Genomic DNA, 17,963 nt, shown 5'->3' with positions numbered 1-17,963 from the left:
AGATCTTCCACTTCTGATGTTAAAATTGAACAGGTGATGATACATTGTTTCCAGGAATTTTTGGACAAAGCTGATTTTTCTGGTCAGCTTTTCACCTGATTTCAGGCTAGGGCTAAGAATATGATTTTGGAGAAAAATAGAATGTGTGTATCTGTTGGCTTCTCCACGCTCCTTGCTGTACCATTAGATTGCGTATGTAAATATGAGCACCCATTTGCTTCTCCACCCTTGCAAGATAATTTCAAGTTGTGTTGAAAAATTACTCTGCTCCAGGAGAGCAGAGCCAATGGCTTTGATTTATTTTCCAATATGATTCTTATTTGCATGAAGCCTCAGATCAAACTTATAAGGTTTTTGTATGAGTGTGTCTATGAGACTGGAATCTGATTAAGAATAAGTAACTCAATCAACACAATACCATATGGAAGTTCAATTATGCCCCAAATCTTCTATTCTATCCAGGACTAAAATCTTCAAAATAATTATTTTCTTTTTGTTTAGTTTCTATTTTCCTCTTTTCAAATAATAATTCAAGTGTCAGACTCCATTCAAACACTGCAAGAGAGGAGAGTGCCAAATAAAGTGACCAACATAGATTTGTTAATGCTGTATTGGCCTGGTTTGGAAATAAGTCAAGTTAGATTTTCTTTCATTGAGAAGGTATTACAACATTCCTTAATCTTTGGAAGCATCAGTATAGATATTCCGCTCATGGTTATTCAGTGAGATTGTGATGTATGGTTTTATGTCCCTGCTACACTTTAGTTGTCTAATGGTAAGCAATGGAACTACTCATGGTGAAATTTTGACTTTATTTACTCCTTTTTGACAGGGAAGGTCATGAGGCTTGCATTAAAAGTTAATCCTTCAGTCTCCACATCAGTTCTTTTAGCTGTCACCAGTTCTTTGAACCTACCCATTTAAGAGTATCCCTAAGGAATATTTGACATAACACCCTTTGGATGCCAGAATCTTCTCAATTTTCTCTTATAATCTAACTCATCCAAAGTCAAAAATATTTGAACTTTGATGTTTGAGCTTCATTGCTTGAACTTTGATGTTTGAGTTTGGGAATGACTTTCAATCTGCATTTGCAGGAAAAAGGAAAACCTTTTATTTTAAAATCATTAAAAATCATAAAAGGTTTTTTCCCCCTCCTGCAAGTGCAGAATGAAAGTCATTGGGCAATTTGAGCACGTATAAAAAAATGAAATAAAGCTCACTTTCATTTGCAGGTTTACACCTGTTTATAAGTTAGCCCTGAAGTCAACTAGCTACTAAGCTTTCTTAAGCATGTTCTCAGGTGGTAAAAATTTCCCAAGATCAGACAGGTTTCACTGCCTTTCTTCCCTTGGGAAGAGGCCACCTTTTATAAAAGGATGTTAAATAAGTGTTCTGCTTTTAGAAACAATAAGTTTGCAGAAAGGCTAAAGTAACAAGATGTTAATTGAAGTTCAGCCAATGTTTGCAAATTCCCACAGTCATGATCAGTATGGGAATATTTTTTTGAAGGCAACATTCACTTAATATGTTAATAGTGAGTAAAAGGAATTTCCAACTTAGATTCCTTTATAAGACTGAAGAGGTTAGCTGACAGGGTGGCCCTGTGAAGATCAAGGAAAAGTTGCTATTTTGACAGGAGACATACATTTACATTTGAATGACCAAACAAGGGGGGGGTATTCATTCCTAGAATTGGCAGGACATGTTTATATAGCAAACATGTGATTTGATCAGCTTGCCCTTATTAATAATCAATTTAGTTTGTAGATGACTTTGGCTCATGGAAATGCTTTTCTGTCAAAGCCCCAGACACAGTGTCTCAGGTTTTTTTTAATATTCCATCAAAAGACATGCATTGGTACAGAATTTGCTTTCTTTTTTGAAGCAAGTAAAAGTAAAAGCTAAAATTTAAGGTGAATCTAAACTAAATGTAGATTCTAAATTCTTAAAGAATTGAATTATTTTTGCTGCTATGTCATATTTGCTCTATATATGATATGCCTACATGCTGTGAGATCTTTTGCAGATTATGGTTCAATTTAGATTAAAATAAAGAAAATATATTCCATTTTAAAATTGTGAAGAATTTACTAGACATATGGAAGATCAAGTTATTAAGATCTACCTGGAATTGGAGGCTGGATAAGCATGACCTATACATGAGACCAAGGTTATGATTTGCAAGGTACTCTGGAATCAGTTTGAATATGTTTAGTTCTGAAAAAGTGGGAAGAGTCTTTGTAGTATTTTATCTACCATTGGATCTCTGCCCCAGTAAAAGGCATTAAAAATAGAAAGAAAATAAAAACAAACCGTTAAAGAATGAAGTTTCAAATCTTCTTTTACAGCAATTATAAACATACTTGGATGTATTTCCCATCCTTCTAAATTATACAGCATAGTTCCCTTTTCTTCATATCAATCTTTTTTAAAAATCCCATTGGTTTAAGATTATTGGTAAATCCCAAAATCACCATTTTAATTTATTTTTTAGCAAAAAGTCTATAAAGGGTTTTCAATCTTTTATAAAAATAATTGCTGTTCCTTTCTTGGACTTTATACGTTTATCTTAATGGTCAGTTGGTTGTGAATATAGAGAGCTATTGGGTGAGTTTGCTGTATATCACTTAGATTCACCAAATCAGTGTTATATATTTTAATCACCTGATCCAAAAGTACTGTATAGCATGGGCATTTCTGGCCCTCTGTAGGTATCATATTGCTACAAGACCTGCTTCAGAATTAAATTCCAAGAGCTACTAGTTATAGAGAAAAGTTTTGTCAGCATGTCAGATTTGCAAGTTAATTTGTGTTTTCTGCTGATTCCTGGCTGTAATATGGAATTGGAAGCCCTTTGGCACCTTGAAAGATACAAGCCCTGAGTACAATTGTCACGTGTCACTATCAGGACCAACACAAATAGTGTTCTCTCTTCAGAAGCTTAATTACTGACCGTTTTAAATATGAGCATCACAGTTTTAAACTAAGCCCCATTTGCCCTTGAATATAATTTAGATGTCCCCTTAGCAAATACTAAGTGCCAAATTAATGGGGGGGAAAGTCTACATGAAAAAAACTAAAAATGCAAAACAGCCTTTTATTGCCTTTCATGTGCCGCAACTAAATATGTCAACCTAAACCAAACTGTAATTGGCACAGTTACTGTTATCAAAGTAGGGTTGCTCTTGTGACAGCTTAATAAAGCTGAAACTATTAAATTAAATTTCTGAGGCTTTATCTGATAAGTGCAGTGAAGCAGAAGAATCTGTGAGACAAGTATCTATGCCTGGTAGAATGATGGAGCCCAGCAACTTGTCAACATATAGATTACGGGTCCAGATGTATGCATGGTTTCCCCACAGTTTCTGTTTTTCATTGTCCCTTCCTATCATCTCCCATCCTACAATGTCTCCTATGCTAGCTATTATCACATAGATCTTGCATTTCAAAACCCTCATTTCCTCAACATACATATAAGCAAGAGAGCTTTTTAAAATTAAAAATGTGTATCCAGCGTCAGTCAGCTCTCTTAAGAATGAGTGGAAACCATTGACAATAAACATCCTTGTGCATCTAAGACAGAAATGGATTGTTGACCAGCTTATTTAAAATTCTTCAGCTCAGTTTCCAATTATTGACATGAAGTTTGTCCTTTTGTGTTATAGAATTACTCCAGTTTTCCCAAGTTTCCCAAGGAACTTTTTTTTCCTGGACAGAGAAAAAAAGAGCTAATTAGATTGGCATGGTCTTTGTAATGATTGTTCATTGATTTCCCATTACCGAAGATGGTAGACACTGTTAATAATATATTGTAGTTAATGCTTTAGTTTTCCAGTCAATGTGGAGTTCCTGCAGAATAGGATCATGTTTAAAGATGTAACTTGGCAACAGTTTATACAATGGCCCATTCAGGCTCACTGGGAAACCATGCCAGAACAAAGCTTAACCAAAGCAAAATGTTATACTGAACCAAATAGCATAAATTAAAATAATAAATTAAAAATACAGATTTATAACAAAAATCACAAAAGTTACTGCACATTGAAGGGTCAAGCAATAATAGAGGTTAGCTGTGAAGTTCTCAGTTAAGAGAAGTCCATTCTCTTCTGAGCTATCACAACTATGAGTTAATATAGGTCTTTTAGCGCATGGGATATAAAGACAGCAGTGCAAAGCTCATGTGAAAGTGATTGTACAACAGACAGGAAGGAATTTACTCTTGTACAGGTCTGTTGCTGGAGCTTCCTTCAACCAGTGAGGAGAGCAAATCATTAAATTGAGCAAAGTTAAGGACTTTCCTGAGAATTAGACAAAGTATGTTAACTAGAAATTGACATGGAACAAATGTATTCTTAAAACTCATTAATTGCTATTGGCTATGTCCTTATAATTCTTAAGGCAGGCCCACTTCACCTATAATGCTAAATAGTATGTTAATCTTATATACTAAAACATGAATTTATGTAATATTCCCTATGACCTCATTCTGCAGTATAATCATATAAAATGCTTTTTATTTCACTTTCAGTTAACCACAAATATTTATGTGAATACTAAGATAACCTGTGGTTACTACATACTAGTTTAAGGCAACCTGACCCACCCCAGTTTCCATGAGCTTCATTCAGTAGGATCAGTGGTTGTGGAATGATAGCAATTATCTTCCCCAAGACCAAAAAGACCTGTTTTAATGCTGGATTTTATACATTTGTGTTGCTTCTCTAAATACATTTAAGATACACACACACACACACACACACACACACACACACACACACACACTGTATATGTGTGTATATACATATACACAGTTGCTAGTCTGGAACCCTTATTTTAAAAACAATATAAAAACTTAACAGTGGCTTCTGTTTCAAGCTGTGCATAATTATCTTTTGTATCTACTGAAGATATTTGAATGAAATTTGCTAGTTATCAGTGATTTCTCACATTAAAAGCAACCTGAAGAGATTCCCCTCTCTCTCACTTAACATATTTTGAAAAATGAATAGAACAATGTGTTGTGGTATTGTGTTTGTGTGCTGACCATTTCTGAAAGATCTGAGCTTCTAGCAGCCTGAGCATTATATAGATTTGTTATTTTGAGCCACACACACAAATAACCTCTAGAAATGTAGGGAAAGCTTGAAGCCAAAGGGGCAGAGAGCTGCTATTCATCAAAGAATATATTTTTGCTGAGCTATGTTTATAATAGGGATCTATAGTCAGTTTTGAGTCTTTGTTACAATCATATCTAGAAATACATGTTGTCAAATGACAATGCCATACAGATTGTACGCTCTACTTCAACATATATAAAAGTCTTAAAGATCTTAGCTTGGTAATGGGAAGGGAGGACAATTATAGAAGACAAAGCCAGGACAAGATTTGAAACTGCCACCTTGTACAATCCTGAGTCTAATTAATAACTAGTCTACATTGATTTAAGGTTCACAAAAGAAAAAGAAAATATAAGTTGAATCTTTAATGACAAGTGGACTGTTCATGTTATATTTTGAATTAGTGAAAATTATTCTTCTGGGAATTAGCCCATAAACCTTTATCCAATATATCACAATTTCCTGAGCCATTACTGTTCCCTTTATATTTTTTTGCCTTTTAAATATTTGCAGTTGCTTATTCTTAGCTTGTCTGAAGCAGTCTCCCTAAGTATTTCCTCTTGTTGTTTGATTGTTTACAAAGCTGAAGTAATCAACCAGTACACAAAACATTACTCCCTGGTATCTGGATTAAACTTCAAAGCCCTATTTCCTATAATGGTACAATCTACAATCATTAAAATACTCTTAACTAAAGCAAAATCTGAATATCCATGTTACTTTTGACATTGTTGTTGAGTTTTACTGAATGATAGTATCCATTCCTTCTGCACTAAGCAAATGAGCTAAGACACAGCATGCTAAATAATCTGAAGACTTGCTTTCATTTCCCGTCCTAACGTTTCCTGTAAATGCAGGATCTAGGTTTTCCTCCCTGTATCAACCAAGTATTGATCCATTGGTTGCAATAGAAATTGACCCACCAGCTTGTTCTCTGAGGCTGACATTGTGCGCAGCGAAAGAGTGAGTGGCCCAAAGTCATCCAGCTGGCTTTCATGCCTAAGACATCCACATCTCAGTCTCCTGATTTTTAGTCCATGTCTTTACCACTAGACCAAACTGGAAATTATTGTAGCCTTATTGTGCTGTGATTAATTTGATATGAGACAGAATAAAATTGAAATGGCATTATATTGGCCTGAATAATGAAAAAAAAATGTCACTTGAGTCAGCACACCATCACATTTAGAGCATTTCTGGCTCACACTTAGTACAAGAAAGATACCATAAGCCTAGAAAATAGAATTTTGAAGTTTTAATTCTTTATTTGCCTTCTTTGCATTCTATATACACACATATACCATCTAAGTCAGAGGTGTCAAATTCAAGGCCTGCAGGCCGAATCTGGCCCACAGGGTGCTTAGATATGGCCACGCCCACCCTGGCCCCCCAAAGTCAAATGCAACCCTAATGTGTCTTTCAATGCAGAGGTCATATTCAGCAGGTTCTGACCAGTTATGGAGAACCGGTAGCGGAGATTTTGAGTAGTTCGGAGAACCGGCAAATACCATCTCTGACTGACCCTGCCCCCATCTATTCTCTGCCTCCTGAGTCCCAGCTGATCAGCTGGGTCTTCTTTTGTTGCCCTGCACAAGAGAACAGAGCTGGAAAACAGGTTAGTGGGATGGAGAGGGAATGGGATTTTGCAGTATCCTTTCCCCTGGAGTGGGGTGGGAATGGAGATTTTGCAGTATCCTTCCCCTGCCATGCCCACCAAGACACGTCCACCAAGACACGCCTACAGAACCAGTAGTAAAAAAAAAATTGAATCCCAACACTGCTTCTATGAAATTGAATTCCCCCCCCCCCCCAACTTAAGTACTAGTTTTCATGGCCTTATTAAATCTCTTGACATGAAGGTCTAAGTCTAGGTCTAAGGAAGTCTATATGCTTATATCTCTTTCTCATATCTGTCCTCTTATCCCTTTATACAGAATGTAGCTTATGGAAAGTACATCCTTTTCCTTTGCCATAACTACTGCAAATAATCTATTACATTAATTAGCCATCTAGTATGAAATGCACAGGGAGTGATTATACTATCATACACAGTGAAGCACTTGTCAAAACCAATATATCAAAGTTTGAATCAGTAACAGAATGAATTAGAACAAGATAAAACATTTAATAGTCCAAGAAGTTCAGCACCTTGAGTACTATGAGAAGTTGAGTCCTATGTAACTGAGTTGGATTTTACTGAGACTGTGTTCATGAATAAAAGCCGGAACCCTCAAACTTGGTAGTATATCCTCATATCCTAGAGAGAGTTCATGAATTAAACAGTACAAGAGTACTTATATATTCTGTTCATTATGATACTGATCTAATTAGATCATTATCCATTGGGGCCTTGGATTTACTTTTAGCACTAATGAATCTCTAATGGGCTGAATTTGTTTTGGTAACAACTGGGAGTATTCATCTTTGAAGGAGGGAGGAATTTATTGAATAAAATCTTAAGTTTTCAATTATGATAGGAAAGATTTCCTTATTTTCAAAAATGTCACTCATATTTCACATCACCAAAAATACTTTCTTTGTGTGCTTTGAAGACATTAATTCTCAGTCTCTGGTTTCTAGTTTGGTGCCTTTAACCACTATACCAAATTGGCTGTCAATATTACTATGATGGTGTGTTAAAAGATCTAGACTGGTTTAAAACTTGGATGTGTCATCAGGTGTCTACATGAACAAATATTCACCATCTTGATCTTTTTCTAGTATCTGCCTCTATAGCAGGCTGTGGTAAAATAACATTTTGAAAAAAATCTGCCATAAGAAAAGTTGTAGTTTGAATAAATTATGCAGCCTAAGTGCATTTTTGGACTTGTGAAAAAATCTATGCTTTCTAGAGAATTAAAAAATGCTGGCTTAAACTTAACTCGGCATTTCATTATTAATATTTTCTCCATTAATATAGTGTTTTAGGATGCATACTGAGTGTATCATGCTTCATATTGCAGAATAATAATTTTCTACTACTTCTTGTCCCTAATGTGTAAAGAGCCTCTTTAAGACTGATGGATTATATGGAGGTGAGCTTATGTTATGGAATATTTGCTCTATTTTGGATGATGTACCTGTTCTAGTAGCAGTTCTTTTTTTAAAAAAGGATTAGATTAGATTAGATTTACAATTTAGAGGCTGCCTGACTACTTATAACTCTGGGCAGCTTTTATTTAAAAAATTAGGAACAGTATAACAAAAGAGACAATTCATGAGCAGCCCAATGATAAACATGTAAACCATACCCTAGCAGACGAGCTCAGCCATCACCCTGCTACAAAGCTGGGAGAACAGCAAATATTTAATCGCTTTCAGAACTTCTTCAGACTGGGAGCTATTCAGATCTTTTGGGGGATATTATTCCAGAGGGCAGGCTTATTATTATAAGCTCTAACTCCCAGCAGTGTGCAGCGTAGCATAAACAGCATAAACATGCACTAAATTAAAAATAGTAATAAAAAAATTCATTAGCACCTAACCTAAGTATCAAACAACTGGGAACAGCTAACTCCCAAAAGCCTTATTTATTTATTTTTAATTTAAATTAGTTTAATTTGATTAATAATTTAAATATCTTCAAACCAAACTCTAGGGTGTACCTCTATAAGAAAGCATAAGAACACATTGCAGAACAAAACAAGATGGGATTCAATCGCTTTGTAAAAAAAACAGAAAAAAAAGACATCCAGTGAGGAGGTCCATATGTCTTAACCCAGGGTTATCAAACTGCTGGCCCGTGGGCCAGATGCATGACCTGCTGGCCACGCCCACCCCCAATTTAGCGAAGGGGGGGAAAAGTCCCGATACATCACGTGACCCCACCACGACAACGTTTGACATCCCTGTCTTAACCCAACCTCTAAGAGAATAGCCAGGTGTTCATCCTTAAGGAATGCTAACAGAATGAAAGACTGATGGATTGATTGACTGACTTTGTTTCTGGACTTATGTAGCCATCTATCTCATATAATGATTCTAGGAAGCTTAAAAAAAAATCCATAAAAATAAACAAAACTATCCTTACCATGAGGTGCAAGACCAAACAGCCTCCTAGCTGAAACTCAAGCTCCTAGCAATTTTGAGGGGAAGAGCCAGATCTTCATGGCTCTTCAGAAGGCTAAAAAGATAGAGATCCCTCAGATCTCAAGTGAGAGGTACCAAGAAGCAGACCTCTGAGATCCCATCATGGGGTAACATTTAAAGGAGGGAACCCGGAGTGTATCACTGTATCTAACTTAATAGGATGTACAGATACTCTCAGGGAGAGGCAGTTCCACAAACAGATATGGACTCAGGAAGATTTCATTCCAGAAAATAGGTGCCTATGGGACATTTTTGAATTCAAATGTATTGAATTTGTTAAGGCTGACCAAATTAAAAAAGCAATCCCATAAAAATGTCAGAATAGGTACCAATCACCCTCCAAGGGAGTTTGACATGGAGAAATGTTATGCTTGAGTTGTCCCTCCTGTCACCTTAGCATATTCATCTGAAATGAGAATACAAGATGGACTAAACTCCATATGGAAGAAGGGGTCCCAGGAGTATCTAGGAGCCAAATCCTGTAGCCAATTCTTTGTTTATTTCATTTATTTATTTTTAATTAATGCTGTTTTCTTTACTCTTTAAGTAAATCTTTTATTTTTTCCTCGATAACTCTATTAGTGATCTTTGGATGAGAGATGAAAATTAACTGAGATAATTCTCTTTTATTGCAAGCCAAGTATCCTAATGTGTGTCTATGGAGATTTCCAATCATCCGGGTCACGGTTGTCTCAAAGGTGCTTTTTTCCAAAAGGCAAGTGGACTTCCTTGGTTTCAGTTCAGAACTGAAGAAACTTTTTGGGTGAGAAGTGAAATGTTTTCAGAGGAAAAAGCCAAGAAATTCTAGTTGTCTTTTGGAAAAAGCATGTTTGGGATACCTTAATGCAGGGGTCCCCAACCACCGGGCCCCGGACCGGTACCGGTCCGTGGATCATTTTCTACCGGGCCGCCGGTTTGCTTGGCGCCGCCATCTTGTTTCGACGAGAAAGTGCTTCCGGGTGAGCTTTTCCGGTTGGAAAGCGGTGTTTGGGTCCTGAAGGAATCCTCGCGCCTTAATTTCATCGAAGGGGGGGGGGCGGCTTCGAACGAAGAGCCGTCCCGATGGCAGAGGAGATTAAGACAGCACAAAAAAGGTACAAAGGAAGAGTTGAAGGTGGCGGGGAGAAGCGGGGGACGGCTGGCTGGCTGATCGCTTGGCTCGCCTTGCCTTGTCATGCGTGCTGATGCCGGTACCGGGCCGCGGATCATTTTGTGATGCCGGTACCGGGCCGTGGCACAAAAAAGGTTGGGGGCCACTGCCTTAATGTTTATAGGAAACAATTATTAATCATAAAATAATTGCATATATGCTTAATCACTTATATCTGGTAGAGAAATGTATGCATATTATTAACAGCACCTACTGCTAATATAGCACAGAACTTGAATAATACCACCATGTAGTCATTTGTTTAAGTAAGAAGTAAGAAGAAACTTCTATCTCTGATTACTGATTATATTTTGTTTGTCTGATGGGGATGAAACACTAGTGTCCAATAGGTTTTGTAATGTCTGTATTGAAACAAGAGGTTTGATGAAGAAAAGCCACCTCTAATTCAGAGCAAAATAATGATTGTGAAACTAGAATTGACAATACCTCACTAAGATGTGACAGTTTTTAATAGCCTTTCTCTTGTGTGAAATTAATACCAAATTGCAGTTGCAGCATGATGAGTCTCCAATTATCTTCAGGGAAATATGGAATTTGCATATTGATTTATGATAGGTGTTTATCTTTGTGCCAGGAAAATCTCTTAGCAGGTTTGAGTTGCAGTAATATTAAGAAAAAGTACTATACGTACTGTATATATGCATATGCCTTATATAACCAAGCTTGGGCCTGGATTAAATTTCTGTGCTCTTGAATTGGTTTTACAGAGTTATATTAAAAATGTTTGTTAAAAATGCCAAAATGCACAGAAATTGAACAGCTATCATTTATTGATGAAAAATACATGGGCTGAATTTGCCAGTTGCCCATCACTAAGAACAGAAAAAAAAACCTTGTCAGCTATCATAGACGGACTCATCTTGAAATCATGGACTGTGGTATTTAATATAAAAACTGGTCTGGTTACAGAATGAGTGTGACCAAACTGCATATTTGGACAGGATTGTTTGTTTTTTTGGGGAGGGGGGAGAGATGTGAAAACTTTCTTTATTTGGACAGGATTGTTGTTGTTTTTTTTGGGGAGAATGTGAAAACTTTCTTTGTTTTAATTATATGGCTACTTTATGGTTTACACTCATTCACGGGATTCTCAACTCAAAATGGCAAGAGAAGTCTCCAAAAGCCAGATTTTAGAACCACTCATTGCCCACCACCCCACAGTGCCACATTCATACAAACAAAATGTTAAGGAAAAGCTAGGACTTCGTGCAGTGCACAAAACCAGTCTGTCTTAGTGCAGATCTCTGAATGCACATTTCAGTAAATGTTTCTTCTTCAACGGTGAAACAATAGCAGGCATAAATCTACCAGCTTCTCTAGGAAGCAAATGCTGTACATTTTATAAAATGAAGGCTAGTACGAGCTCTTGGCTTGCTTCATTTTGCTGCTACTAACAAAATAATATTTTCCAAATTGTCGAGAAATAAGAAAATCATTTTAACTGCTTTTGTAGATTGGTACAGTATGTTTGGCATAGATTGTGGCTTGGTTGCAGGTTCCCATTTGCATTTTTTACCAGTCATATTCAGTTGCATGTCTTTTCTGAAAGGCTGTCTGTCATTCATTTTTAACAGATTCTGAAGGTCTCTGTAATATGTAAAACTCTTCCTTGATGAACAAATGAAGTGTTGCTAAATAGTACTTGTAGATGTCTTCACTGTGCTTGTCAAGAGTCTGCAACATAGCCAATTTTAAGAGCAATATCTTTATATTTAAACATGTTCCACAGTTCCTGATTTATTCATGTCTCGATTAGCATGCAGTGTCAGAGGTAGAGGTCCTGGATTGGTTCAGACTTAAATGTCAGCAGAAAATTAGATCTGTAAATTTCAATGAAGGATTTCTCATACATAATTGCAGCAGTATTTATGAAGTATATTTCTGTCCTTGGTTAACAAAAGGCAAAAAAAAAAACTTGCAAAAAATCAGAAGTTGCTTGTGTTACGCAGAGAATTATAGAACATCTGCACGCTAGATCTGAAAATAAAAATTAGTATAGAATTTATAGAAAATAAAAATCAATAGAGAATAATATAATCAAACATTTTCAGTTGTGGGGGGAGGAAGGGATGTAAAATTTGAATTGTTGGCAATTCACTTGTAATGATTGTTGGGGTGCTTTAGCGGGGAGATCTCTCACATACAAATCCAGGTAGGGGGATCTTTTTTGTGGCACATGCTTGCAAAAGAAATAAAAATGTATTTATTTATAAGAAATAAAAATAATAATCCATACTTAAAGAACATTACATTAAGCATTCATTTCATTTTATCTATTTTTATTTACTTATTTTAGCATAGTCCACAAGGATCAAATTCACCGAACGTATATTGAAGATCACTTAATGCATTCTTTTATTGGAAAATTATTGGTTTTTTTTTTGCATACGTAGATCCGCCTTGTTTATTTTTATATTTCTTTGCATAACAGATTTCCTTCAAGTTGATTCTTTTGATTAATGTGTTTGGTTTTTGTTTTATGATGGGAAGAGTCACTTGTTTGTAAGATGGGGGGAGGGGTTATATAAATTGGATAAATAAGATAAAAATTTCCTGCAAGCTCTCAAAGGTGCCTTTTGCATGGACTGCTACAGAACTTGGTTATTGCATCCATTTTAAAAACCTGCATGTATAGTTCTTTTTATAACTTTCAAGGTACCTAGACCAACTGGATATTGTCTGTCCCTCTATAGGTGCTCTTTGGATGTGCATAGTATTAAATCCCCATTGCAAGGTGGAACAGAAGGCCAGTTGGCTGAAACAGCTTAAGAAATGGAATAGTGTTGATGTGTGTCCCTGGGAAGATGGGAACCATGGAAATGACCTGCCAAGTCTAACCAATGCTCTGCCTCAGGGTGCAAATGGAATACAAGGTAAATTGCTTTGATTTAATTGAAGATGCTGTGCCTTTACCATTTTGTAAAAGCATAATAATATTAACAGCACCGACCCTCAACCATCCCCATACAACCCCACCAACACCACCAGCCATTCGACTCAATGACCCTGACCTGATGTAACCTCCCCATCACAAGGCCCATCACAAGGCTCTCACTGACAACTCACACCTGACCCTCACTTGACACACCCAGACCTTGAAGCCCCTTATAAACAGAAGAACACTGACACTGACATCTCCTAAAATCTGCTGAAGATATTACCTAGCCTGGTAATGAATCATTCGGAAACCAAACCACAAACTCAGAGAACGAACATTCACCTTCATCATAATAATATCCTAATACTAGCGTTCTGGATTTTTCAAGCTTTTGGTTAAAAAAAAAAAGAATAACTAAAAGATGGTTTGTTTGTGAAGTGTACATGCTTTGCTGTATGAATATTCACTGACAATATACCTCAAGCCATTTTCAGTAATGTAAGTCATGTTATTTTCTCTTGGTCATTTCAAGGACTGTATTTCAGCTAATAGAATGTTGGGTTGACATTTAGTTCTGAATTGCTTTTCATTGTGTAGATGTCCTTCCAATGTAAACACAGTATGCTGTACTAAATAGGAACTGTGTGTATTTAAATTGCTGGTGCTGCAGCATCATGAAAATGTTTTAAATGAAACACTTTCCCCAAAATCAATAAATAAAATACCAGTATTTTTATATCATGATGTATATGTCAGTGCCTTATAAAAAACAGATGAAAGTAGTTAGTTTGAGGCTAATGCCTATAGGTCATTTTTTGTTCAAATGTTGTACTAAGCTGCCCTGTTTTCCAGCTTCTGCCAATAGTATTTGGGTTGTAGTATTCAGTCCATAATTCCTTTAGTATATTTTTCTCAGATCATTCATACTATTTCATTTAATTTGCTAACCTTTCCTGCTATGTGACACCCCCAACAAAAATTACTTCACGATGTCGGCACTACTGCTGCAGTTTCTAACAGATTAAAATTATAATTGCAGGGAGAGCATCTTCCAGCTACTTAAAACCACATTGCAAATTCCTGGTTGTGTGGTATGAAGGGGTGCAGTTAAATGCCAAGTTAGCATTTAAATGCCAAGTTGGCATTGTACAGTAAAAAGAGAACTCTGTACCTCAGCAGCTTTTGTATTAATTTAAATCTGTATGTCCTTGGTATGAATCTTCAACCTCTCCTCTATCAAAGAAATGATTATCCTTGTATATCTATAATTGTTTCTGCTTGAAACTGAATATTAAATATACATTGTTTATGTGTGTAGTTCGAAGCTATGGTGCAAACTAATCATTTGTAGGCTAATTGTATCAGAATCATAAACTTAGAATATTGTCTCCTGCTCAGTCTTAACTTAAGTCGGTGAATTGATTGTATAAAGCAACTATTCCAAGCTTCATGATCCCCAGATGTTGACTGGGAATTGTGAGAGTTAAGTCATTGGAGGAAACTAGTTGTTGGAAAGTTAACGTAGGGTAACTTCAGTTCCATCCAAAATTATGAAATATGTGTGAAAATGATGTTAATAAGAGAGAATGGAAAGGAGGAGATGAATGTGGGGAGTTTGGAGCGATATGAACACTTAAAAAAATATAATTGTTTGAACTCTGGCAGATTCATCAAACAGGTCTCACCGGACAGTGTTCACACGTGCTATTGAGGCATGCGATCTCCATTGGCAGGACAGTCACTTACAGCACATTATTAACAGTGATCTGTATACCAACTACTGTTACCATGAAGAAGCTCAAAACTCGCTCTTCGATTCTCATGGGTGGCCCCTCTGGCATGGTAAGTGGCTTAGCAGGAAATCCATGTCCCTGATTTCAATGCATTCTTTTTTTGTTGTTGTTGAAGAGAAAACACAGAAACATCTGGTGAGAACAGATGAAGTGAGCTTCCTTTCAGGAGGGCTGCTCGGTTACTTCCCCCGTAGATTCCTAAAATCATTTAATGGTCTTTTGTATTGGAGATATTCCAGACACTAATAGGCTTAACAATGCCTTCCCTTTCTTTCTGTCAGAGCATGTGCCTACAGCTTGTGCACGAGTAGACGCACTCCGATCTCATGGCTACCCAAGAGAAGCACTGCGGCTGGCAATTGCTATTGTTAATACTCTAAGGAGACAGCAGCAGAAGCAGCAGGAAATGTTCCGGTTCCAGAAGAAAGGTAAATGTGGGCAGGAGGAAAGGCCAAAGGACATAGCCTGGTGAGAAAAAGTCTGGAATGAGACTAAGAATAAGCAAGTGCTGGTTGAACATATAGCATGCAGGTTTGCAGTGACGTAGCTGGGGGGTTAAGAGCCAGTTCACTGCCAAATGTCTGATAGGAATGAAGCTGCTTCTCTGTATCTCTTAGTAAAACAACAGTACAAAAGAGTTCTTTCATTCTCTTCTCTTAATCTTAAATTCAAGGTGTAGAACGTTATAGGGAAAATATTCCTGAGACAAGATAGTTATAATAATCTAATTGTAAAATAGCAGAACCATCATCTATGCTGCTCTTTGGGGCTTTTGGGGGGGGCTTTTTTTTAAAATACAGATTTATTTAGGTGGTAGTTAAAATTATTCATTTAACAGTTTAAAAATATGATTGTGGGAAGTGACTGAATTCATAAATCATATGGATTCTCGCATGAATTCTGAGAAAGTGGCCTCATGTAAGCTTTCTATGGAGATTCTCAGTCATCCAGGGCATGGCTGTCCCAAAGATCATTTTTCCAAGAGGCATTTGGACTTTCTGGGTTTTTTTTTAAGATGTTTCGCTTCTCATCCAATGAGAAGCGAAACATCTTCAAAGAAAAACCAGAAAGTCCAATTGCCTCTTGGAAAAAAGCACCTTTGGGACACTCACGTAAGCTGAGCAAAAATAAATATCTGGGTTTGTGAAAGCATGGTCAATTTATTGTCTTTGTTAGCACATTACTCACTCATAAGTGAAATATTATACCAGTGTCCTTGGATTAAAAAAAATAAGATCTCTGCCCTCTCCCTGAAAGTATTATGTGTAACTGTGAAGCTATTCCCATGCTTCTGTACTGATTGAAGTTCAGACGTAGATTCTCTCTTCTTTTGAGATAGTGTCAATCAACACTGGGTGAGGTCTCGCCTAGTAAATGGGATCCAATAACACCCCATCTGCAAGATCAGAAATCTACCAAATAAGGATTCTTGTTTATAGGAAAAATGGAAATAAAGCTGTCTTTGAAAACTGAAGAGGATGTATATAATATTATTAATATGGTACAGAGAAAAAAAATAGGGTGATGTATATGATGTAGCCCTTCCACTACTACTTCGATCTGTACCTTTTTACATATCTGTAGAAGATTAGGCAGATGTGTACTGGTTGTTTTTGTAGGCCTGTTCACTTTTGGGATGCCCATAATGTGGACAGCACTGGGTAGAACTGATTGGAAACATAAGGCAGAGTCCAATGCACCCAGCCTTGCTTGTGCACTTTGCCCCTTATAATCATTCATTAGGCTTCGCCCACTTTCCCAAATGAACTATTTGGGCAAATCACAAGAATGCAAGAACTTCAGAAAAATTATTAGAGAAAGTAGGAAGCCATGGCCAAATAATTTCACCGACTACAGTTAGAGTTTGGGGCAGGATAACTTTTCTCCATTTGCCCTCCCTTTGTTTCTATGGTCATCTGATTTACTTTCATATTGTTTTTCCCTTACTGAGAATTAATCCCCACACTATGTACAGATTAATGTCTATATGGTTTTGGTGTGAACGTAGGCATGCTGACCACACTAGTGTTCTGTTTAGTAAAATTTTGGAAAAGTATGAGTTTATTCTTTTAAGATTTTGTTTGAAAACTTTAGTGATACAGCACCTGCTGCTCATTCAGACATTTGCTTTAATGTCTAGAAAGCTGAAAGTGGGGAGAATATTTGCTGTGCACATAGCCGTTTTTGTGTCTTTCTCTAGCTTCTACTCATTCAGGTGAGAGGTCTGTAATGATCTGTAATCATGTTGGATTGTAATAAGTACGTGTAGCAGTGTGACCAAGAGCCCAGCTTTATTCCAGACCTGGCTCATGAAGAAAACTGAACACAAGTACATCTGCCACTCAGACTTTCCACCTGAATACATGGAGGTTAGAGACAGTAAGGCTGGAGCTGTGTTCATGGGCTTCAGTCTCTCTGTCCCAAAACTCTTCTTTAGATTGCTGTGAGCCTTAAGCAAAAATTTTATAGGACCTGCTTGAGCTAAGTCACTTATCTGTAGTATCCCTTATTACTGTTCCATTTGCTGATGTTGCCTCCAGTTCTCTTCCCTTTAAGTAGAATTAAAATTCATTTTAGTATTTCCTGGAATCTTGAGTAGATAGTCAACCCTCTGCAGATTGGTGGGGGCTCAGGAAGTGGTTGTTGTCATTTGCTGGCAGTGAACTGTCCATAATGTACTTCTTCTTTTCCATGTGACACAAATTCTCATAGAAGTTACCCATTCAAATATTTGGTGTCTTGGTTTCAGTTCTAAAGAATTCTTAATTAAAATAGTGGGCATTTTTTTAAATGGAGAAACTAAAATATCTCTTCTGTGTATAACATAAGTATGCTTCCTGTTTATAAATTTTGTAGAAATAGCCCTAAAGATAGTTTGGATAGACTATTAACAACAACAGCAAAACCTTTTG

At 36.7% G+C, this 17,963-nt stretch overlaps 1 protein-coding gene across 1 annotated transcript in view; it reads left to right on the top strand.

Moving 5' to 3' along the window:
- Positions 1 to 17,963, top strand: part of ZSWIM6 (zinc finger SWIM-type containing 6) — a 100,553-nt gene that overhangs the window by 54,989 nt on the left and 27,601 nt on the right. The window contains exons 5-7 of the mRNA XM_026670523.2: positions 13,074 to 13,253; positions 14,924 to 15,100; positions 15,333 to 15,479. Of these exons, the coding sequence (XP_026526308.2) occupies positions 13,074 to 13,253; positions 14,924 to 15,100; positions 15,333 to 15,479 (504 nt within the window). The remainder of the gene's footprint in view (positions 1 to 13,073; positions 13,254 to 14,923; positions 15,101 to 15,332; positions 15,480 to 17,963) is intronic.

The sequence above is a fragment of the Notechis scutatus genome, chromosome 2, assembly GCF_049901735.1.
Source record: "Notechis scutatus isolate UNSWTSFEM ecotype Mainland chromosome 2, rNotScu1.2, whole genome shotgun sequence".
Taxonomy (NCBI): Eukaryota; Metazoa; Chordata; class Lepidosauria; order Squamata; family Elapidae; genus Notechis; species Notechis scutatus.
The sequence above is the reverse complement of the archived record's forward strand: the minus strand, read 5'-3'. Positions and strand labels throughout refer to the sequence as shown.